A 26653-nucleotide genomic window follows, 5' to 3' on the forward strand; every position below is an offset into this window, starting at 1 on the left:
TCGTCTTGGGTTTGATGCGGCGCAGCAATCGAGAATCGGACCTGGGACCCCCAAATGCAACATGAGTGTCCAAACCTCTTGGCTACCTCGGCCAGTTGTTTATCTATTCAAAGGCCTTGTGTTTTGCATGAAAAAATAAAAAGAATAAAAAAAAATTGATTTGGATAAAAAAAAACCTTCATTTTAGAGAAGCAAGTATACTCATTGGTTCTGCGAAATCATGGTAAATACTAATGTGTATTGCAAATTCTGCCTCAATATTCCATTACTGCAACAACCAACACAATTCTTATGTTAATTCTAATAGATGTTTCATCCCAGATAGTGCGTTAATAGAGGACAGTCAAAATGAACATGCACCAAAATAGGAATTTCGCCAAAACATGAATTTCATTTTGTCAGACCGGGGATTCCTGATTTGTACAATGCCTTATTTGTACTTTTCCATCTCGTAGATTTATCAAGAGATGCAAACACTAGCATGTATGTATAATTTTACGTAAACAATAAGTTCAGAGTATGTATTTTTTACTCTGCATGGGATCTATACATACCCTGAGTTTAAACAAGAAGGTTACAATTTGATCCGTCTTGATGGTATTTGCTCTAAAGATGGCCGAGATAATTTTGTAAACGACCTTAGCCCAAAGGACGAGAAGCGATGCGATAAGTTGAAACATTTGAATGAATAAATGATAGAAAACTAATATTCAAAAGAAGTAAATAAGAAATAAGTATTAATAAAAACGTTTTAAATTTAAAGGAAAGATGTTTAGAAAATGATTAAACAGTGTACAATGTAGATACAATGATTTACTATTCCTATGTGGTTTTACGACATCTTTCCATAATAAAATATACCATAATGATTTACCACAACTTTTTAAATAAACGTGAATCTCTGACACGAGATAGTTATCAATAATCTGAAGACGAAACATCAATAAGATAAATTGTTATTCCTAATCTACCATAAGGTTTTCCGGAAATACGTATTTTATACGTTTATTCGTGGGAGGTTTTGTGTCATTAGCATTCAAGAAATATCCCACAGATAGATAAACGATTTCACTGCAATCATTCAAGGTGATAAGAAATTTCACGATAGACATCAAACATCGACATTAAAAGTAAGACTGAAACTAAGTTAGTTTACGATAACATAATTGATTTGTTGTTGACATTAAGCATCTGTAGACGATTTTTACCTTCGGATTTGACTTATTTTCTTTCCATTATCTTGTCAATTTGTAATTTCTTTTCATCTATCAATGAATACATTGTAAGCCAATCAAAGAAATCAACAAAACCAATCCCCAATGACAACTTCTCCATCAGTGATAAGATTCCGTAGGCCTCAATGTAGATCAGACGTGCTACGCCATGAATTATCGCGCTTTTCGAACCATCTTCTCCCAGTGTAAGAAATACTGATTCTATCACCGGGCGTCTTTCGTACTAAATTGGTGGCTTAAATTTGAAACTAGTAATAGAAAATAACAACACTTTTACACTAACTTGCAAGCTAAGTGTCCCATTAGCTTACTCTCTTTCCTCACTGTCCTCTAGCAGGCTTCACGCGTTATCGCTCTTTGCAAATAAAAAATATAATTTTCAATAAACACGTGTGTAACTAAAATGAACGTGCTGAAATAACACAGCGTTTTAACAATGAATATATAGGAAATAATCAGATAACATGATTACAAGTTGTGTATAGTGTCTTCTGATCCTCTGTCGTTAATTCTGCAATACCTAGTGAGGGTCTCTACACATATCCCCACGCCGTCAGGTTTAATGGTCGTAATGGGATACACTAACGTTTTATTGATTTCAGTGTACAAAAAGGATTGTGCTCAGTTGTCTGTACATGTCTGTATCATTCCATTAATATCGTAATAAATGGCTATCTCAGTTTGCAATGATTCCTGTTTATTTTTAAGGGTCTGTTTAGGTCGTTTTAAAACACATCACACATACACTTTCCGGGGCGCGGTACACGATGTCCCCTTGTTCCAAAAATGCTTCATACCAAATTTGAAAATTTAGGCCTTTGCTCGGCGCTTACAGCCATTGAGCAGTGTGTTTTTTTTTTTTTTTAGCATGCCATACCCCAGGTGTGCTGGAGTCCTAGAATTTACAATTTATGTTCCTATTGCCCCAAAGATGTTTCATACCTTTGAAAAGCATTGGACTTGTAGTTCTCAAGAAAAAAATGTTAACACACGTTGTACGCCGCACGACGACGGACGACAACCAATTGCAATAGGTCAACTGAGTATACTCAGGTGACCTAAAATAAGAGTAAGCGAATCGGGTATTTGACATACACTCTATTAATGTAGAGAACTTAGACCATATCTGCACTAAACTTTTTTTCTGGTTATAAAAAGCGAAGTCCTGTATACAAGTCTGGTGGTTTTACCTGGGGTGCACCATGTTCACGGTCACCAATCGATCTTCTGCAAAACCAAAGAATGTGTGATCGACATACGGTTGTGCAGAAAACCCCGCTAGATTTCGTTTCGTTGGTGGTAAGTTGACCCCTGCAAATTAAATTGGGTCTTAAATCGAAAAAAAAAGGTGACGCTCTGTTAATATCCTATGATTTCGTAGGAAACATCCCGTGGGGACCCGGGTTAGAATAGGTCCTCAGTATCCCCTTGCTTGTCGCAAGTGGCGACTAAATGGGGCGGTCCTTCGGATGCGACCACAAATACCGAGGTCCCGTGTCACAGCAGGTGTGGCACGATAAAGATCCCTCCCTGCTCAATGGCCATAAGCGACGAACATAGGCCTACATTGTGCAGCCCTTCACCTGCAGTGGTGACTTCTCCATATGAGTGAAATATTCTCGGGAGGGACGTTAAACAATATTCATTCAATTAATCAATCGTAGTAAGCAGTGCACTCGTTTGACGCTGGAATTTGTTTTGACGCGAGAGCCGGTAGTGATTTTTTTTTAACGATCAAGTTGAACATTTGAACGAAAACACAGTCTCAGTCTCAGTCTTATTCATAGACACTCGACGTTTTAAATATCTATAATAAATTTATTGTCTTCCTATAAGCATAATATTCAATATTATGTTTACAGGAAGACACTTTCTTATTATATAAATATTTTTATTAAAAACGTCGAGTGCCTCTTTATGAAATTGCAAATCAAGTGTTCTTAATGCCGCCCTTTGCTATCATGCCTTGTAAAGAATAACAGGAATTGTCACTTGTTTTTCAAGAAATTTGACATAAACTAGAGATTGTTTTTATGAAAAACAAATGTTTCCCCAACTCCCAAAATTGGAAGTGCTCCAAATGAAGCCTCCTCCCCTTAATGTACTGCATGGTATTGTACAATATTTCAAGTCTATCTGATAAGCCATATAGACGGAGAAGCGTTCACAAGCTATTTTAACATAATTCCCCCTCTTAGATCCACTATAACTTTTGGGGAAATAATTGGACCTCCTGTCCCGACCATATACACATCTACAAATGGCAATGAAGCATTCTACAAAGTTTCAAGTCTATCCGTTAACCCATGGAGGAGGGGTACCTGTAAAGTGCGAAACGAAACTAAATCTACCGAAACGAAACGAAATCTACCGAAACGAAACGAAACCCACCGAAACGAAACGAAACTTACCGAAACGAAACGAAACAGATTGTATAATCGAAATGTTTTAATTATAATAATTAAAAATGGTATCTTAGGCCCTTGTTAAAGTTTACACATATAAATAAAATTCGCCTCCCCTTTGATGTAGGCTTTCGGCTTGACTGATACAAAGTTTTAAAAGTTGGAAAGGGGGGAGGTAAGCACAAAGTACATAAATATCATGTGCAATTAGCTTCGGATCCATAAATTTCAGAACGGAAGGTTACAGTCTCACAGGTCGGGTACCTGTAAAGTGCGAAACGAAATCGAAACGAAACGGTTATACAATCTGTTTCGTTTCGTTTCGGTAGGTTTCGTTTCGTTTCGGTGGGTTTCGTTTCGTTTCGGTAGATTTCGTTTCGTTTCGTTTCGCACTTTACAGGTACCCATGGAGGAGAATGTTCACAAGATTTTGAAAGACAGACGGACGGACGGAAAGTATAAAAACAATGTCCCCCCACCCCCCAGAAAGATCGACTAAATGAAAACAATTGGATTAAGATGAAAAAACAAGTTACTGTCCTTTAAAAAAAAATTGCACAAAAAGGAAGGCAATAATTGGACCATAGACATGCCTTTCTAACAGAAACTTAATATTTTCTGAAATAAAAATGATATGATATGATTTAATATATTTTATAATCATAATTATATGTATTATAATATTATATAATATGTATTATAATAATATATATATTATATGATATGATTTAAAACAGAATTTATATTTTAAAAAATCTTGAAACATGCTAATATTCATTATAAATCTTATTGCTAGAGCTGTGCCGATATGTAGGCCTAATGGATATGAATTATTTGTAGCTTTAACCTCAGAATAAGTGTCATCCTTGTGTTTGATTTGGAACTTATAGAAATGACACAATCTTGTCTAAATGGACAATAGTTAAACGCCGTTTGAGTTTCATACACGCACCTCATCCAGTGATATAAATAATCTGACAACAAAATACATAAATGCAATGACAGTCACAGACCCCCCAACCCCACCCCGTTGATTGTTTCATCATAAAAACTCATTCTTTGTCATTTTAGGGTTACCCCTACACTCTTTCTTGTAGGATGTATTTTGATACATAGTGTCGAATTTCCAGTGTTAAAGTTTGGTTTTAACTTTAAAAAATGTAATATGTTTTTTATTACTTTTATAGATGAAATGTTTTACACGAGGTACCAGAATACGTCGTTTCGTGTCACGCCATTTAATATATTAACTGGGAAAAAACTTACGAAAACTACATAAAAAAAGACACTTCTATCAAAAACGAATGCGACTATTTACACAAAGCAGACGTCTATAATTAATGTATGCTTCATGAAAGATATGCACGTACATGTACGTGTAAGTTTCGTTCGATCTTTTGGAAAACATGTATCAATTTATCATTTAAAGATATTACAGCGAACTGATCGGCTGCAAAATTCGGTAACTTTATGGGGGGCTGGGGGTAGTGACGTCACATTGTGTAAATAGTAATTAAAATGTAACCGTTTTTAAAAGTAAAAATTAGATTTAAACACTGTAAAATCGACACTATCTATTATAATACACCAAAATGCGTATCAAAATACCTTTAATTATGAATATCTGCTGTTTAAATGTGTTCTCATTGCATATCATATTGATAAAGCGCGCAAACAAAAACATCCAATGACATAATTTCTCGATCATATGACATTTCAACCAAAAAACGTCTTCCAAAATATTTAAATTCCAAAAACTATGAAAATGATGGACTATCGATTTCTAATCTCCAGTAAAATACATGTATATTTTAAAAATCACATTGCTCTCGTTATTTTAATTTGGTCGATCTACTTCACAGTCCAAAATTTCCTGTGCGAACAGGCGATCTCCTGCACAATCATTTCATTTATATCAAATTTCTTGAAGAGAATTTCTTTACACACAGCACGATTTCATTTATCTATAAATTCAAAATGGCACTCATCACTGGCTCCGTAATACTAGTAAAATTAATAAACCTGAAGCTCTGAATACCTACAAAATGTAAAATGACTAAACCCAAAGCTCTGAATACCTACCAAATGTAAAATGACTAAACCCAAAGCTCTGAATGCCTACAAAATGTAAAATGACTAAACCTAAAGCCCTGAATACCTACAAAATGTAAAATTACTAAACCTAAAGCTCTGAATACCTACAAAATGTAACTTTACTAAATCTAAAGCTCTGAATACCTCAAAATGTAAAATTACTAAACCTAAAGCTCTAAATACCTACAAAATGTAAAATTACTAAACCTAAAGCTCTGAATACCTACAAAATGTAAAATTACTAAACCTAAAGCTCTGAATGCCTACAAAATGTAACTTTACTAAATCTAAAGCCTTGAATTCCTACAAAATGTAAAATTACTGAACCTAAAGCTCTGAATACCTACAAAATGTAACTTTCAATCAGAGACAAACGAAATCGAAACCAACACACAGATATAACAGACAATCTTCTCGTTATGCGACCCATGATTGAAAATATCGAAATGCCTGAAGTTTTCTGTCAAGGCGAAGAGTGTGAGAACATACATTTATTGCCATACGACGTCAAGCTGTCTCCTATACTAAATCAGTTCGTTCTAATACCAAATATAGACCATTATGATTCCTTAGATTGTATTACATGTACTATAGTAAATCAATTCACTAAAAATATTTCTTTACAAGGAGGGGCAATTTAAGACCATATTGATGCTGCCTTTTGAAGTAAGAGTTGTCTTTCTTACTGTGGCTCTTAATGAAAAAAATAAATCGCTAAGGAACAAAACGAATTTGCTAATAATTCAATCTTTCTCTTCTTTCTATACAAAATAACTCATAATAAACTACAACCCATGAAATATCATTATGATGGGTATTAGCAGGCATCTGTAGCTATACATCATTATGCGACATTTTTTATCTTACAAATTCGTAAAGAGCTCTTCAGATCTTCTGTAAACACGACTTAGAATAAGTATCATTCTATTCCTGTTCGTTACATCTATGATCAGAATGACGAAATTGTTACCCCCCCCCCCCCACACTTCTTTACGCCATTACGTAGCGCATTATTTTGACAATGAAAACACCTTTTATCATCCAATATCAGTTTTGTGCTAGATTTAAAATTGTCGTGTTATTGTGCGTTGACTTACTTTAAAATTCACATAACAAAGTCGTGTCGTAAATGACAAAAACAAATATCTAAAGCATTGAATGTTGTTCGTTTTGACATATATAGAGTTTCAAAGCTACACTTGCATGCAACATTGCACACGAGTATTTTCATAAAAATCTTACCGGTCAATCCCACTCTCCCACCATCTGACAATAGATGTACAACCTTCAAACACCCTTCTTATAATAATAATAATGATACCCCCTCCCAATCCCCAAACAAACCACCAAATGATCCAATTGAAAACATTACATCTTTATATATAATGCATTGTTTACTAATTTTGAATGGTACACTGTAAAGTGAATATGTGCAGTCTATAAGCTATGAGTTTTCTGTATATTCACTAGCATTTTCACCCTTCATATGAATTTTTTTTTAAATCATTGCAATTTCATAATTAGAAAACATTTCATCTCCTACCAATTATAACGATCTCAATATTTCTTCACAGTGCAGAAGGTTTATAAAGTTTGTATATCTATATTAAAGAAATCATATTCATAAAAAGAAAATCATCCCGACTCTCGAAGTTATCAGTTATTTAAAAACAAATGAAAACACGAATAATATCGGAATGATAACGATTTAATATAGATAATGTCACTCAATAGCCACCAGCCTATCACATCTGTCAATTCTGATGGATTTTTCCCTACCGAAAATAAGCAACATAACTACTATCGTCATCAAAATGCAGATTTCCATTTGATAAGAACATCTCTGTTATATAACGAGGTACGGGTTTACATACACGGAACAAGCACAATACATTCTAACAGCTTATATCATAGGGCTATCATCCCACCTCGCGATTTAATTTGTTTTTAAATTTTAAATATGAAATGTTCCTTTGTAGTAAAATGTAGTGGGTTTTTTTTTTCTTGGAATACTAATGTAGAGTTGTTTGACAGTACTAGAAAACAAGATACTATAGTATTTATAAATAAGTTCATAACTACAGCCATGCCTTTAAGTCTGATCATAATAATGAATGATACGACCTTTTCAATGTTCACCCCTTATATAACGCAATTCATAATGACATTCCATGGCTGTTTGTACATGATAGACGGGATGGTATTTTCAATAGACAGACACACCATCAAACATCACTGTGAAGTATCAACTCAAGAAAGTAAATCAAGAACAAAGAGAGACAACTCCTGAATAGCATAGACAAGTACAAACCTTCAAATAGAGACAAGGTGACGCACATCCTCACAAAGTCAAGGTGTTGTGATTACGTTCTCTCCACACAGAGTGAGGATGGATAACGCAGTGCAGAGTTGTTTAAGTGTTATATGACGTACATGTGACAATATACATTCTCTAATTTTTAAACAAGTGTTTTATCATTTCTTACACAAATCTGTTTTATTCATTGTAAAACAACTCACAATATATGGAGCTATTATAATAGTGTGTGCCGCATATCATGAGGGTATCCTAAGTAAATATTTCATCAGTATCAGAATAAAGCACCGTCTGTAATAATATGGCATGTCAAACGTTGCAATATTTGATCTTTTCCATTTCCATTGTATAATTTTCCATTTGTATTCTATATTTTCCATTTGCATTGTATAATTTTTCATTTGCATTGTATAATTTCCATTTGTATTGTATGTTTTCCATTTGTATTCTATATTTTTCATTTGTATTGTATAATTTTCCATTTGTATTCTATATTTTCCATTTGTATTATATAATTTTTTCGTTTGCATTGTATAATTTCCATTTGCATTGCAAAATCTTTCATTTGTATTGCATCCGAGGGATTGTTTATTTTGATTTGTTACGAAGGATTTCATTAGTTTAGGTCCAATTATATTTAGCCGTCACCAGCTGCAGGTAACATACCACAAATAGACTTACTATGCTACATGTACGGGTAGGTAGATCCGTGATTCTCACTTTTAGATAGCAATGCGTATGGGAAAGTATTAACTATGTTTATGTCTAAAGTTTGATTCAGCCATGACACAAGTAGAACTCGAACATGCGACTTCACGGTTACGAATCAAAGGGTATATCACTTAACTACCGCGATCGGTTCCATATAAGGACTAGTTGAACATACATGTAGCTAGCAATGAGGAATCTTGCGCCGGGAGACCACCTTCCTCCCTTCACAAATGTGATATTTTGTATATAGATGACGAAAAAAGCATGCATGTACGTTTTATTTTGTCAGAACGCACTTCTTCCAGGGGTGGATCCAGGAATTGCAGTTACGGGGGCGCCACTTTATGAAGCAGGGGGTCTGGTGGGTCCAGGGGGTGAAGCCCCCGGAAGCTCCTGGAGTTTACAGATTTTACAGGGCTTGAAATATGTCATTTTTGATAAAGTGAAATTAGTAAAATGCCATTTTAAATGACGCAAATTTTTAAGAGTTTCTGGAAAAAATTAAGTTCTCTCAATAAAGTAATTCAAGAATTCAAAAGATTTTCTCATTTATTTCTCCGGAAATGGAAGAAATTATTGCTTCTTTTATCGTTTAATACATTTTTCTAAACAAGATACCAAGATTTACCTTAAAATTTGAAAATTTTAAGGGGGGGGGGGGTAAATCCGCCACTGACTTCGCCCTCCCCCTGCAACACCCCCCTCTTCTTCTCCACCAAGGCTTTGCACTGGACGCACTAGGGATAGAGTCCCCAGACATCCAGCAGTTTACTGCATCCTTTCGTTCAGAATTATCTAGATCAGCCAGTGGTTAAATAGGAGACTAGTTTGAATATGCTGATCACATTAGACGCATAAAAGCGATCAATTAATTGGGGGAGGGGGGTACGCCATTATACTTAGAAAACGCGGTACATTCCTGCGAAACGTGGCTCCTGAACTTTACCTCTTCAACATCTCGCGCATTACCAAATTCGATAAACGATAACTTAAGACTAATCCATTGAATAGTTGTAACAAACCAAACTCGACGTTAACAATTGGTGGGGACCCAAGGGCCGAGTTAAGTCCCCCCGAATCTACTTATTCTGACTAAATAAAAATGTGCATGCTTTTCTGGACAGTTCTATTTTTTTTTAAAATGATCGGGGGAAGGGGGGGGGGGATTCGCCATTACTAGAGCTAACTACGTATTTTAAAAAATAACTAGTCTTGCATGGACTTGGTCGCGGTAGCTCAGCAATATATCGCTTGGTTTGTGGGCGAGAGGTCGTGAGTTCGAGAACCGTTACTGTCATTGCCGCATCAAACCTACGAAATAAACAAAGACAGTGATTGCTCCTTTGCCAAACACTCAGCATTTAAAAGTGAGAATCACGGGTCTTAAAAACAGATATTCCATATCGCTGCACAGGCGTTGACACGATAAAGAACCGTCATTCCTACGGCCCTGTGTGCTAAGGACGTCTACATTTGTGGTACTTCAGTGACGTTAACTAATGAAATCCTTCGTAACAAATCAAAATAATCATTCCCTGGATACAATACAAATGAAAAATTATACAATACAAATGGAAAATATAGAATACAAATGGAAAATATAGAATACAAATGGAAAATTATACAATACAAATGGAAATAATACAATGCAAATGAAAAATTATACAATGCAAATGGAAAATATAGAATACAAATGGAAAATTATACAATACAAATGGAAAAAATCAAATATTGCAACGTTTGACATGCCATAGTAATAATGGGTGTAATATCTAATAAAACATTATATTGTATTTATTACGAAACAAATAAAAGGTTAATTTTTTATCCATAAATTTTACCAAAATCGCCTTACATGTTTCATCTCTGCCCCCCCCCCCCCCCCCCCCCCCCCGCCCCTCTCACAACCATAAACAAACTTTACAATAAGACTGCTTTTTTTGATGCAGTTTTCAAAATGCAGATTTGAATTTGGTAAATAAATAATCAATAAAGCACATCGATAGTGAGGCATGCATTTCCATCACCACAGTTTCCAGCATTTCACTAAAAAATTAAATTCAAATCATCAATCATACTGCGACAAAGTATGTTCTACTTCAATCATCTACCAGTACAATAGATGGATCTCGTTCTCATCAGTATTCACGTGATCATTTCTTCAGATCTAGTTAAGAATTCTGCAGAAAGCAATATTGATTTACTGATTACGAAAAATATAGCGCGAGTTTTGCTATATGCTTCTGTCAATGATGTCCATATTTATCGTTAAAGTAAAAATAATTTCTGAACAACCATGCTTTGAAACAGTTTATACTTATACTAAAGTCGTCTAGATTGTCATGTCCATTGAGATGAAAATGATATAAATCATTAAACATATTCAAGACAAGTACGATTGAATTATACACAGTAATCCATCGAGTTTAAACCCTCAAGTGAAGATATACGAACGTTCCAGTTACAGAAGCTCGAACATGCTGTTTGCAGTATCGCCAGTTCTATATTGGAAGTATATTTCTAATTTCTACATTGACGGGGGATTATAAAAAGAAACGAGAGCTCAGTAAGACAGGACATGCCCCCTAGCAATGAGTTCTAGGAGGTCCCATAGTGACCTTTGATTTTTAAACCCCAACTCCATAGTTTCTCCTCTCTCAAAGCTACATGTGAAGCATCAAATCATTGTGACATGTGAAGCATCAAATCATTGTGACATGTGAAGCATCAAATCATTGTGACATGCAGAGTGTGTACAAGCTCAGTGTTACAGATGTACCCCCCCCCCCCCACCCGCCACACACACACACACATTCCCACACATACTCACACACGGTCCCGTTTATTTATCCCTTCTTGCAATGATTTGCGAGGGGATACAAGGGGGGTCAAATAGTATTTGCTATTGAGCTGTATTTAGGATGTACTTTTCATCTATTACCGTAGACATGCATCAAAATGAATACTGACCGTTTTGAATTTAAAACAGGCAAAAATTCGTCACGTTAAATCTTAGAGTTGAAAAGTATTGTCAGTTTTAATTTTTTTCCCTAATTTGCTATGTCTTGCTTCAATCAAATTGGGGTTATAGATAGTTTGTTTGCTTGAGTTAGTGGCAAAGAAATGAATTTTTCATACAATTTATCGGGATGCTAAATACTAGTATACATTTAGACTGTTCTGAATAATCACTGTTCTGCCTGCAAAAATATATCGATTAGGTTGTTTGTTTTACGTCCCAACAAGATTATTTCACTCATAGAGACGTCACCAGCAGAAATTTACAGCATTTGAATTAGTTTTAAATATCTACTGTCTGTATATAAATCATGTCTATGAGTATGAATATTGACAATACATTAAATGAAACAGAGACAGTAAAATTGTGCAGATTTATAGCTTTTTGATTACACAATCCTTCCACCACAAAATGAAGTCCTTATCAAATTCGTTGTAAAGTTGAATGGAATGGGGAAAAAAATAAAATATACATGTACATATATCTGTACTAATGAAAAAGGTATTGGACTACAGCATGTACAGTACTTATTATAGTACACGGTTGTGCACTAATACAGAGGAGGTAGCTTCCTTGAGGAATCACTAACGGGATGTTTGGTGATCGAATTCTCTATCGAAAGATTAGAGAGGGGGGGGGGGGGGGGGGGTCAGGGGAAGAAGTGCAGGACTTCTGAATCGTCACTCGAATAGATCTGCATTAACCATATTTGTTTAACCAACCTGTGAAGACCCGCTGTTAGATTGAGTTGAAGATAAACAGCTAATTGACAGAGGATTGTTTGTGTCAACTAAAGCTACTGTTTATTATGATTCACATTTATTATTAGTCCTTTTCATACGCCACACCGTGCCCCTCCGTTCAGAGTGTTACAGTCTGATATTTAGTTTCGGCGATAGAGGTTAGATAAAACATATGGAAACACACCAAAAAACAAAACAAGTACATTGTTTATGATGAAGCGAATGTACATTATACACCTGTAATGTACGTGAGTTTAAGTTATGCGTAAACAGAAAACTATTATCACGCATATCGAACGCAAAGGTACTATTAACTTTAATTTGCGATTACAGAGCCTCTTCAATAACAAAACGGGGGTCAAGGTAGGGAGAAAGTGGGGATCTAAATATTGGAGACACCTATGTAATGTGATTTTAACCCATTCGAACGGCAGTAAGCCTGTATAGTTTCTTTTAAACAAATTCATACAATAAGTCTGTATGTACCCTGAACATTATATTACTGGAAGGTTGTACATTTTTTCTGCTTATAATAGGTCGTTAAACTATCTTGTGCGTTTAAACCTAAATTGAAAAAGGAACAATAAATCATGAAGTGTCGCCTATATTCAATCGCAACAGGCATGATATATTTATAAGAGGAACACCGACCTAAAAGAAAACCGCTTACAGTTCTGATGTTTGTTATGATGGTTTTCACTCGTCTTTGATTTGTTAAACGTAAGTAGCCTGATATGTCTGTAGTGGAAGGTGCCTTGATAAAACGTTCGTACATGTTGCTGCAAGACGTTAACTAAACATTACCTGATTTTCCTGATTACAGGTTAATGTGATTGTTCGTGACCTACTTAGAGAGCAAAATGCACAACCAGCGAAACCGGAATCGTGAGTATACTAATCTGATTCGTATAATTTATCACCCGTAAAAAAAACAACCCCATGTATGTTTGCTTGGGTGTTGCTAAAACATGGAACGGTGAACGGCAGGAAGAGAAAACTTGATAATTCGGTCATATACTTCACTTTGTGTATTTGATTATATGTTAATGATTTTATCGTCTATATTCCTTAATATAGAGTAGCAACCGGTAAACACTGAGGAAGGACATTCGAAAATGGGCTCGGGTTATTCAGAAATAAATAAAACGTTTCAGGGTTCCTGAAATTGTATAAAACCAACAGTAATCGGTACAACTTTCAATGTGAATATTGCTTATACAGGCACGAGTGTACCACTGGCAGGTGCATTGACGTCGGCAGCAAAATAAGGGCGGAAGAATGAAAATCAGGAAAACAAAACAGAGGGTCTGAGGGTAGCCGTGGGTCCCCATAGGGTTCACATCGGTGCCTAGGTGGGTCTGGGTCCCCAAGACATCTGAAGTTTTAACATATGTTTTGTTTGTGGATGCTTTAAAAATTCTCGGAAGGTCCTGAAAGGTAGCATATGTTTGCCTTGGCTAAGAGAAATTGAAATCATTACTGCGATTAGGTTTAAACTGCATGACCTGGTGCATAAAAGCCAAGGGAGTGGAAGATGGCTCCTGTGTATTAGCAATGTGCATGTACTGCATGGTGTCTTTTGCTTTTTAAAAAAAATATATTGCTGACGTTTTCAGTGATCCTAATTACCAAAACTGATTGGCCTGTTTAGGGTCTAAGGACAGGACCCCCATAGTTAATAATGTGAATCATGTCACACAAATATCATTCTAGTCTTTCCGTTTTGTACTTCGCTCCGCGTTTTAGCAACACCCTGTTGAGGAGAGTATGGCGAGAACGTCATGAATGTTAATAGCTAACAGCATGTCTTGAATTAATTTCTTTTTATTACCTTACAATAACAAGTTTAAGAGGTTTTCAACGCTTGTGGTCGCCCAAAATTGGTGCTAAGGACAAACTGACCTCTCATGAATATGTACATGTGTACATACAGTATACCTTGTAGATTGTGTGCTTGATGTACCCTCAACAGGGTCAAAATGTTATTAATAGTGCAGGGATCTATTTTAACCCGGTCCTTTTCATCGTTTCGTTTTTCATTCCCGTATTGGGCTTTTTTTTTTTTAACCTTGCTATGTGGGACACGGTGAACATTCAATGAAAATGTTTACACATTAGAATCAAATTGAAATCAATCCGCGTGTACCCTTTAAATTGGAAAAAAAAATGCGCGCGCCACTACCAGGTGAGGGGTTCCTTATCGCTATATTATGGATTTTTTGAGATGTGGTATGTTTTCTAGTGTGTTAGATGTAGACCCTCTGACAATGTACACTATATTCAAATTTGTGTACAACAAAAAGCTAATTAGTCATGTGAACAACGTCATATAATTTCACATAATGAGGTTCCCTGTTGATGTAGTCTTCGACCGCTCCTTGCCATTAAACCCACGTGTTGCTTGTGTGTAGAAATTTCGAACTGTACTTGAAATTTCCAACTGAATCATTCGAAAAACATAACTAAGGAGTTACGTCTGCCGGGGTTGTTTATATCTTACAAGGTAAGTTTTTCGTTTTACATAATTTCTATACTACGTCGTCGGTATATAGGAAATAACGCGACCTAACCACTATACATGTATGTGTGTATTTGGTGGGTATAAATCATTCTATGTAAATAATATCATAAGCTTGTCACACTAACTAGTGACCTTCACAGTGATCTTATCGCTGACATGAAGAAGGAAAGTTGATTTAATGGTGCACTTACTTATATTTGATTTGAGATGTGTGGTTATTCACACTTAAGACTAATTTAGTGCAGATGATTCACAAAGTTCAATGTTTCTAATAGCCATTGATCATCCCCCTGAATAATTAATGTTGGGAATTTAGGATTATCTGAAACACGTGTGTGTAATAGGCACAACCTATAGATTACACACCAGTAGTATTAACAACGAATCAATGAAAGCACACCTCTTCATTATCCAAATTAAAGTTTCGATGATACATACAGAAAAGACAGGAAAAGTCAAAATATATGAGTCAACAAAAAACACCATTAGCTGCATCTAACAGCACGTCATTTCTTCTGGTCCTTAAATGTGCGAGTCATACAATGTATGAAATGTCAATCACCAATATATTGAAATTTAGAGTGGTAATACATGTACATTACATAAAAGGGAATGGATTTCCAACAAATTGATGTTCTTTTTATTATCTTTTTTTAATGACTAACTTATTGTGCTTTGCTGTATTTTTCATGCAAAAATATCGAACTTCTGCTGAAACAAAACTCATTATCTCGATAATAACGAAAATTAACTCAAAAGCGAACATGTTCTTTATCGCTCATTTTGCACACAGTATATGCCAATGCACTGAGACCATGTGCATTGTGCATTTCCCAGAACATAATCAAACAGAAAAATCAAAACGTCTAAATGCACCGTGTCTTGTACGCATTTGTTCCTGGTGTTCAATGGGATATCTTTGCATTTTCAATGTTTTTGCCTTTGCTATATTTACCCAATGGTAATGATAGCCATTTCCTCATGAATGCAATATAGTTGTGAACAATGCGCGTGTGAATTTTGATAATATAGTCCGCCTATTTTAACGACTGGAAATTCTATTCCGAAATTGAAGTACAATAAAGAATGCAAATAAAAAATAATGAATTTCATTTTTGAAAATACACGAGGGTACATGGATGAATTGCAACGCTTAACGCCGACATAATTTTCATGAAACACTAACGCGATTAAATATCTGTTTAATTTCGAGTTCATGTTCTAAATGCAAATTTTGAAAATCCACTTCTTTAGAACGCATAGCGCTTGATAAACGAGTTTAGATTAGGGTGTCTATCCATTCAAGCCAACAAAATCTATTGGCCGAAACATAATCCACTGAAAGCTTTATTTCTATTAAGAAATTTAATTTCACAAAATAGAAATCAACAACCACGAAACTGACACAGTTCGTGTATGTGACCAAGTGGATTTAGTGTTTCTTCCATGTGGTAAAGTATCTCTCTGAAACATTCTTTTGTAGAGAAACACAGCAATTTTATATAATTGAAATGTCATCTTTAGGAAATTGAGTTGTACCTTAAACTATATATCCTTTCTTCGTCATCATCTAACGTCAACTCATCATTAAAGTACTGTAATTAAAACCAGATCCTTTGATCCGCTCACGTATTCCGACACACAAAAGCCTGTATAGAGAGTATGTGAGTGGATCTAACATTTAATTCTAATTAGTATAAGACGATTCGTACCCAAACTACGCTCTAACCATCAACACATGTACATGAACGTGCGGTTTGATAACCCGTATTTTAAGAGGTTAAGAATGATACAGAACTTCGTTAATGATACTAACAAAAAACTAGCACATCAAACATGCTTTGCAGAATTCACGTTAACCTTGGTATCTCGTCAAATTTCCTCATTTTTTATCCGAACACAATCAACACCAATACGACTCGCACTGCAACAACTGCAACGGATATATCTAAGTTTGGTACTGATAGCAAACATAAGGGCAATTAACACTTTGAATGCGGAATTATTTAGACTTGATTATTTTCCGTGTAATACAGTCCGTGAACATTGATATAGATAATTGGGAATATCTCTTTATTCTACAAAATGAATAGATAATAAAACGATACCCGTAATAAACCTTCTCCATTATTAACTTTCATGTTGTTCTCTCGTCAGCCGCTCGATAGAGCATCGATTGTATGACATTAGAACCATTTATCCATTTTGCAATATCTATAAAATCTTAAATTACTGATTTTTGTATAAGCTGAGGATCGGTGAAAAGCTGCATCAAAATATTCGATATTTTGGAATTTAACCAGCCAAGTATTGCAAGCCCAATACAAGGTCCATCTTATATCTAACGTCATCAAGACCACAGAATTTAGTGATTCCTTGTATTGTAGTATGTAATTTCCCCAAAGAATATTTCCTGGAAAAAATGGACCTACGTCAGACTTTCGGTCATGGGGGAAAATATGACTTTATACATGCGTAAAGTTTTTACAGTGCAGAAGATAAGTATGCTTTTCCACATGGCGGAAAACCACCCTAGACTAAACCTTTCCCCTTCTCGTTTCGAGATTTCCATTGAGCTTGTGTTACTGAACCGATTTTGGCTTGTCATAAAATACTTTTTTTATTTTGATAGTATCGTTTACCAAATTCCTAAATATACGCGAGAAAATCATTATCGCGTGATGTAGCGAGAAGCATCACTAGTCCACTAAAATTACTTGTTTTTACTTTCATATTGCTAAAATACTATTAAAAACCCTTGATCAACATATTGCTAAAATACTATTAAAAACCCTTGATCAACAGACCACTGGCGAATTCATGTTCTCGCCTTCTGACGTCTACGAGTTATTTCACAATATTTAAGTACTATTTTAAAATAAGAAGTCTATAGTATAAAATCTTGGACGTACGGATACACAGATAGAAAGACGTCGAAAGTAGTCCGTGTTTTCTTATTTTTCATAGTCAACAACAGGAGCTTCAGTCTTCATAATACAGGATAAATAAAGGGGGAAAACCTTGGCTCTTGGGATCATCGAACCTGGCACAGCTCATTTTCCTTATCAGATGAAATTGATTGTATATCAATATTAGTCGAGCAAATTAATTGATTACAAATGCGTCCAAAAATCCTTATCATTGCCATGTTGTCAATTTGATGTTCAGAAGTCAAAGAGAAAAACGATTTTGAAAAGCACATTTTCACGATATGAGATTTCACCACATGAGATATAATAATCTACCCTGCCCAAGAACCTTTGACCCAGGGGCCATGAATTTCACAATTTTGGCATCCTTTCTCCTAACGGCTATTCGTGCAGTTTGTTTGATATCTTTCGGTAAATAAAAAAAGTCACAGATTAAAAGATTACATAATCTTTTGTAAGATGTTGACCTCATCCCTCAGATCTAGGTGGTTCAATGACCGTGGTAATCACAATTAAGAAAAATCGATAGTGTTCATTAGTGAACGGAAAACTAGGTCACCCGAATGCATAACACTTACAGTTTACAAAACATGTTCTATATCTTGAAATCTTTTGGCATTTATTTTTTAATTGAAATAACATAAGAATTAATCAAATGTATTTGCATTTTGGGAAAAGATAAACATTTTGATATATGATATTCCTTACAATTCTAGCATACTGTCTGGTTATTTGAAAATTAGTCTAGACCTACAACTGACATTAGTGGAATCGGAACCAGAAACGCTAATTTTCCCAGTTACGTACCAAAATAACAACACTAGTGATTCATTTTGTAAACAGGCTTGCATTACATTGAGTAGTCTACATCTAGTAATTAACTTAAGTTTTAATCCTCTTTCGTTTTGCTTATTTATTTATGGAATTTCAAGTATCATACAGACATTTCACCAGGTGAAGGTGCCCTGCAGCAAATCCAGACCTATGCATGACGCCCAGGGATGCATGACGCCCAGGGCCGTCGCAATGAGGGAAATTCAGACCTATGCATGACGCCCAGGACCGTTGCAATGAGGGAAATTCAGACCTGTGCATGACGCCCAGGGATGCATGACGCCCAGGGCTGTCGCATTGAGGGAAATTCAGACCTATGCATGACGCCCAGGACCGTCGCAATGAGGGAAATTCAGACCTATGCATGACGCCCAGGGCCGTCGCAATGAGGGAAATTCAGACCTATGCATGACGCCCAGGACCGTCGCAATGAAGGTTCTATAACGTGTACACCCCTGTAGCAACATGTGTCCTCGGTTTTAAACGTCTCAATTAAAAGACCGGACACGGTTTGAGGTACATGTACCTTTACCAGTGGTGCTCGAACCCACGACCCTTCATCACGAGGCAAACCACTGAGTTTCCTGACCCCAATTGTAACTAATTTGTAGCGAATCGATGTCACGTGATAACGGTGTCTCCGTACACGATCTTCGTACGAATAATCATTCTTGCATACGGCGCATCAGCGATGAAAATCGAGAAAGCATTGTTTGATCCTTGACTGATCGAAACTTCATAGAGCACAGGTGCTTAGATGATGGCTGTGTATAATATTTCAGTTAATTCATATGTTTGTAGGATTAGTACCGTGTTAATATCGGTGTCAGTACTCCAGCATGTTACTACACAATACATGATGGTCACCAGGGGGGTGTTGGGGTGTTCTAGTGATAGATGCGGTTATATACGTATATCTATGGCTTACAAAGACTGCTGAGCATATCACTGATTGAATTCTACTACCATTATATTAAACCGGCCATACAAATTAAAGATTTTTCTAACGCGCTTCCTGAAGTACGACAACATACAGCGTCGCAGTTCAGGGAAGTGTTGCAGTTCATATCCTCATGTTTTTTCGTATATTTAAAACTGAATATTTATCCACGCGCTTCATGAAAAGTATGCCCGCGTGAAGCGTTGCAGTTCATATACTTATGTATTTTCAAAAATGAAATTTATTTTTAAATATATATATAGCTATTTGAGATTTCCTTTAAGAGAACAGACCAATCTAATGGCAGCTGTTCGCAAATGCAGAAGATTTACTAAGTCATCAAAAGGCGATTACGATTACATCATCTACATGTAGCAAACAAAAATTTGACATATGATGTAATGACTAAAAACCCCATCAACAGACCACCATTCAACAGGCATCTGGTGATAAAAGCGCGTACAGTCTGGTTTGACGCTGAAAGTCACCTATATATGCATTTCAAGGAAATGCGGGATCACACAAACGTTTAAAACAGGCGTATGTTTCTTCATCAATTTTCATTGAAATCGATGTAAGAATCCTGCAGAGGAGGATTTACTGATGAAAAGGCCTCGTCTAATTTTGTTCTCGAATGTTACATCTTTAATGAATATATTACAAGTAGAAGTTGTAGTACATATTTTAAAACAATAATAGATTTATGAAATATTGAACAAAATATCTGCAGGCTCTTACAGTAAAAATTATTTATATTTCATATATTCACGTATATGGATGGATACTGGATAGATCGATGGATTTGGCTGGACTGCTACTTAATAAGACCACAAGGAAGCTTACGCCTTCGTTATTATTGCAACACATGTAAACGCTTCATGGCTACTTGGTATTGGCGAGCTGGTACATGAAGGTTGCCAAAAGCCGCAAAGTGCGAATTGTGTATTCAATCAGGGTGACTCTTCGTTCAGGAAAAAACTGGGAATTATTCTGAAGAAACACACAGGTTATAAAATCCAATATCCTTCTCTTTACTCGCAAATTGTTGTAGAAATTTTATTCGATAATTAGACAATATTTGCATGCACATAAATCGGACCAGACCGCAAATAATATCAATTCTCAAACAAACAAAAGAAAATAATTTTTCGGTTGTCAAGAAGCATTGAAAAATGAAGTACAAAATTCATTGGTGTAAAACTGTGATAGGATTCAAAGACAAAATTCGTGTAGGATTCACGTAGTAATTAGATACATCAACGACAATAAAACAGAACAAGCAGCCTTTGGGAAATAAATATCTGAATCAAAATTAGAAAGAAGCACGACTGTAAAAATCAATAGAGCTCTAATTATATTTAACCTCTAACGAAGCGCCAAGCGGCGCATTTGTGTAATTAGACAGACAAACGAGTAAATATATATCTGACGTGGACAAGGGAAGTTGAGGATACCTTGACATCTACCGGAAGGACGTGATGGGTTTGGATTTTAGCTTTCTGATCATGCAAAGGTAAAAGGAATTAAATCGTCCTTGTATTTTGGGGGGAAAATCCACCATCCGCTTTCTGCATGTTACGTCTGTTTTAATAACGCTCTTACTCAAAACAAGTTCGTTCACAACATAAATACGACTGTTTAATTGTGTATCTGGATAAAAATGGTTTCAATCGTTTCGATAAGATATATTTGCAGGATTCTATGTAAAATAGGGAGATAAATCTTAATTTTCTTCAGCTATCATATGAATTTGAACATATATATTTTGTATTGCACCATATTACACTCGATCATTTCAATGTGTAGGCGTTTTTGGTGTTATCAACTTTTGTATATGAAGTTTAGTTTTAATTTTAGTTTGCACTTTTATTTAGTTTTCATTTTTATGTAAATATCCTATCGTCCTGAAGAAAGGACAGGTCGTCCCGAAAATTTGATGATTCTCTATTGTTCGTGTTGTTGGTCATTTTAGTGCTATATATATATAATATATCAAGTCTGGCCTCGCCCAGATCCCCATGGTCCTTCTGTAGACAAGCCTAAAGGATATTTGCGTAATTATTTGACAAATTTTGGTTCTTGAAAATAATTTTAATACTTTGACTCTACATTGCAATGCAAAACTTTAAACCTCTTTTAAGGTCTCGCTAGATAACAAACATAAATATACACTATATACGATGATGTTTGAATACCAATATTTCATAATATACCCCTGGCTCACTTAAAAAAATTTCCTATGAAGATGTTGAAATCTCCTTTGTGATCACGAAAATGGTGTGAACCAACAGGAATCCGCCCTATGTGAAAATGTTTGCAAGTCAATTTGACAAATTGTTCCAAAGTTGTTCTTGAAAAGATTGTCAAAGATTGTTGTTCATATATATATTCCTATATAAGACCAATTCAACTTAATTAGTAGATTATCATTAAGGGTCACCAAAAACTATGGGGCGGGTGGGAGGATTTTATTTTTTAAATTTTATTTTCTGAGAAAAATATTAAAGACAAACAAGTTTTTGTCAACAGAAGTGCGTGCCAGATGGATGCTGATTTCACGGACGAATTCCAGGTTAAGCTTTACAGACAGACGACAGACATATTTGGATCAGAAAAGCCCCCTTGAGCTTTCAGCTCAGGCAAGCTAAAAATTAAAAAAGACCTTCACAATCGCGTGTATAATACGCTCGCAACCGGAATTCAGCAAAGTGGCTGGTATGTTTTTAATCGCAGAACCGTGATGATGGAATGGGACTGCAAGGTTATGTCCTTTCAGATTCGATGGGTGACCAATCATCCTATTTATCCCAGACAATCCGTAGGCAGCATTATGGAACGGTTGGACTAACGAACGTGACAGTTCGTGATGGGACTGAACACTTACTACATTAATTATAGATAACTGCTGACACAATGGAAAAACTTGTTCCTGCTCAGTAACAGTGAAATTTACGGTTGCAATTGCCGAATAGTTTTAATTAAGTTGCATGGCATCAACTAACAGTTTACACATATCGTTTGAAAACTAGACCATTTGCTGGATTGTTTTCTGTAACACCATTGTGTTGTGCTATTGTGTAATTGGAGAAAACTCAAAATACAATTTTAATACTGGTATACATCCACGAACAGGAGTCTGACAACAATTGTATATTGGATTACAACATCAATAATATTTGATAGATAGATCCTTTGGGGATAAAAGACAACCCTTCCTACAAGAAAACCGATGAAATCGCATTATAATTTTATAAAACGGAAAATCTACGCATGTAAGCCACATTGAATACCACTATTAGTCCAATATTTTATGGCCTATCATTCTCATTTTGAACGTAGATTGGATTCCGAAGGGGGAACCTTCACCATAAAATGATTTAACCAATGGTTGAGAGATTCCCTATTTACCCGGAACACTGCTTGTATTGTGTTCTACTTGGGACCATATAACTGTAGAATTAAGAAATCTTGTCTATTTACAGGTCTGTGATTGTGGATGGATTTATCTACCGTGTACAATGAGATTGACGATATACTACGGGAAGACATAATGAATGGAACGGTCAACTTCAAAAGTCGTGATGAACAAAATCAAGACGCCGCCTATCAGCGCATGCCCACTGTGATCTTCCTCGGGCTTCTAATTTTTGTAGGAGTGGTTGGAAATATCATAGTGCTAGTAGTGTACACTCTGAAATACCCCTCCACAACCTTTAAATTCTACATCCTGGCTTTAGCCGTTATAGATCTCTTAACATGCTGCATCAGCATGCCGTTTGAAATTGCTGACAATGTACTTCCATTTATGTTTTTTAATGAAACAGTGTGCCAGGTGGGACGCTTCCTTGGAAATGTGTTTAAAATTGCCGCCGCATTTATCATCGTCGTCATGGCAATAGGCCGATACAAGAAGATATGTCATCCTTTCAGCAGGAGTACGACAATTTCACAAGCTCGTTTCGCCTTCATTGCGTCCATAGTTTTAGCATGTGTTTTTTCATGGCCGACGCTGTTCATCCAGGGGATTAGAGAACGTAAACTTAACTTCAATATAACCGGTTACGACTGCACCATCAACTCAGACATAGCGCATACAAACTACCCATTTGTATTCTCTACAGTGTTATTTACGGTGTACGCCATTGTGTTCCTAGCACTAGCGATTCTGTACAGCTTAGTAATCTACACTCTCAACAAGCACGCCAAAGAACAAGAGCAATTCGAGTTCAATGATAACATTCGGAAATCCAACCCAAGGATAACAAAAATGATGATTGCAATAACAGTGGGTTTTATCGTCTGCTACATCCCCAATTGCATTCTTGACGCAATATCTACATTCAAACATGGGTACGTAGCGCCCCCTAGTCCCATTGTCCTAGCGACTCTACCATTAATAGCGAGGACTTTTTTCATCAATAACGTCATCAATCCATTCATCTACTTGTTCGGAGATCCCAAATTTAGAAACATTATTAAACAGTGTACGAGGTGGTTATTTTATACCATTTGCAGACCGGGACAGAAAAGGCTGAAGGACTTTACTGTGGCTGAGACGATGCACCTCACGGACGTGAAACATACAACTTCACATTCATAATTCACAACTCAACACAAGGAGAAGTCCCATCTGTGCAATCACTATCATTTTCTATATTCAACCGTATGTGAGGCATCAACTTTTTGATGAAAGATATGGGCATTGTGTGATTAATTAGTAACTGTAAACTACAAAGTATTTTCTTTGAATTTCCCCCAAACATTTGTGATATCTAGATTTAATGACAACACATGCAGATAGTGGGAAACACGATATTTGGCATATTTTCACTGATTCACTACGAAAAAATTGAAAAATGGAGACAACATATCACTACGGGCCTGCTCATGACAATTAAGTACAGATCATTATATAGAATTTCAAGAAATGAATCCTCAAAATTTACTTTAGTAAAAGCAATCGATGCAAAGTTTGCAGTATTGACCAAAAGATAAGACCGTCGCAATCACCCTCCAATACTTGATTTTTAAAAAAACCGCCGTGAAGTTTGAAAAACCGGACTGTGGGGTCCTAATTTTCAATTATCATTGAAATGTTGCTTAATGGAGTATACTCATCCGGTAGGCGAGCTGGACTTACATGTACTACCACCGGATCTTTAACATCATCAATAATTTATCAACAATAATCCAAACAGTAAATCCGCCATTGTTGACAATAAAGCCTGTACTTAAATCATGGATTGTGCATAAAACTATTACGTTATATATATTTATCTTGGATCAAAATGCCATCTGTGACACAACTATCTCTTAAATAGAGATAACCAAAGGCTACAAATAACTATAAAAACTGCTTTGGGAAATTCCGACCGAACAGACCTGTCTGTTACACGCCAACGGAAATTTCGCGCTTTAATTCTGCGTAATTGGGTTAGGTTATCGAAAGGAGACTTTCGCGGACGATTACCAGTATGTCCAGGGGTTCGTGTTTGCCTTATTCATTATTTTGTATTGGAATTACGAGAACGATCACTTTCGTTATCTTCACATTTTCTTGATTACAGATATTGTAACGAATCGTGAGAACTACCATTCTCAAGAGACAAAATCTTACTAAGTTACTTAAAACTATACGACTGTGAAATAAAACCTTCTCTACAGTATTTGATAACAAAACCTTCTCTACAGTATTTCATAATATAGACGTATTTACAGTGTTTAAGTACACGATCCTGACTGTTCCAAATAACTGCGCGTCCTAACTCTTCAGGACACCGACATGTAGCTAATCCATGTGGACCCACTCATTGTTTGGAAATCTCTAAACAATCTCAAGTGGATCATTGCTTAATTTCAGCGGAGTCTTCAGGTTCCTCTTAACACGTTAGTGCTGCCCAGACATACCTCACAAAGGAGAGAGAGAGAGAGAGAGAGAAATATGAAACCAAAAAATCCAGTCTTTATATACATGTACTTAATTATATGTGCAAACATGTACCAGTCAATCTTGATACTGTTTTAATATTAACGTCTACAACTGTGAATTGTGTCTAGTATTCAATATTGTTTTATGATATTTTAATCCTAAGACAGTTGTTTCTTTTACATTGAAGCATTGTATAAGTATTATATGCGTGGTACAAAATGTTTCTACATCCTTCTTAAAAAGTTCTTTTTTACTTAAGTGTATAATTATAATAAAAGTATATTGTTGTGATGTCATTAACGCTGTTATTGTGCAAAGTATAAAATTGGTCTCTACCAGTAGTAGTATTGTTCCATTCCCATTTATAATCACCAGCTCGGACTCATGGGGAGTAACTATTATGTATAACTGCGCACGGTAGTGATTCGATACTGCATTAACGAAACAATTTCGCAGTGCACAATTACACGGGCATCTTCTGAGTTGAACACTATCCTGAATGAATTTAATAACAACGTTCTCCAAACTAGTGGCATATGGCACCGGGTTGATTTAATCAATGTTCAGTCTTTACTATCTTATTTAACATTCATCTTGGTTTCTGTCGCAATTAAAGAATTTCTGGTCTCTTAGACAAGACATTTGGCGCCTTTGCGCACTCTGCAGTTTAGTATTATTTGATTAATACCACATATTTTGAATACTTTAAATAATCATTTAATTACACGGCATGTTACGATGTGCAGCCCATAGATTGTTCGTATGATGTCTTGAAGCACAATATATTATCTTACCCCAACTCTGTCCGTACCAACTGATATGAAATGGAAGTATTTTGTACTAAATGTGTACTAGATGCAAAAGGACGGGATTACACCGATGTTTGAAATACACTTGAAATGTATCAATTTGCTAGACATGCAATTTCAAAAGCCAGTGTTTCAAAAATGTAAGGTAAATTTATACCAAATGATA

General features: G+C 35.8%; 2 protein-coding genes across 7 annotated transcripts in view; one reads left to right on the forward strand and one right to left on the reverse strand.

The window, feature by feature from the left end:
* The window catches only part of LOC125672195 (p53 and DNA damage-regulated protein 1-like), a 93669-nt gene that overhangs the window by 37535 nt on the left and 29481 nt on the right, over window positions 1–26653 (reverse strand). The window lies entirely within an intron of this gene.
* LOC125672189 (trace amine-associated receptor 1-like) lies at window positions 11810–26019 on the forward strand. 4 transcript variants are annotated; one of them, XM_048908336.2, is made up of 3 exons: window positions 12805–13244; window positions 13348–13409; window positions 23232–26019. In XM_048908336.2, the coding sequence occupies exon 3, from the start codon at window positions 23246–23248 to the stop codon at window positions 24347–24349; it is 1104 nt and encodes a 367-aa protein (XP_048764293.1). In that variant the 5' UTR covers window positions 12805–13244; window positions 13348–13409; window positions 23232–23245; the 3' UTR covers window positions 24350–26019. The 4 variants fall into 4 exon arrangements, with proteins under 4 accessions (XP_048764291.1, XP_048764293.1, XP_048764292.1 ...); XM_048908334.2 differs by having other exon boundaries at window positions 11810–20755; XM_048908335.2 differs by lacking the exons at window positions 12805–13244; window positions 13348–13409 and adding an exon at window positions 14236–15027.

Source organism: Ostrea edulis, chromosome 4, assembly GCF_947568905.1.
Source record: "Ostrea edulis chromosome 4, xbOstEdul1.1, whole genome shotgun sequence".
Classification (NCBI taxonomy): domain Eukaryota; kingdom Metazoa; phylum Mollusca; class Bivalvia; order Ostreida; family Ostreidae; genus Ostrea; species Ostrea edulis.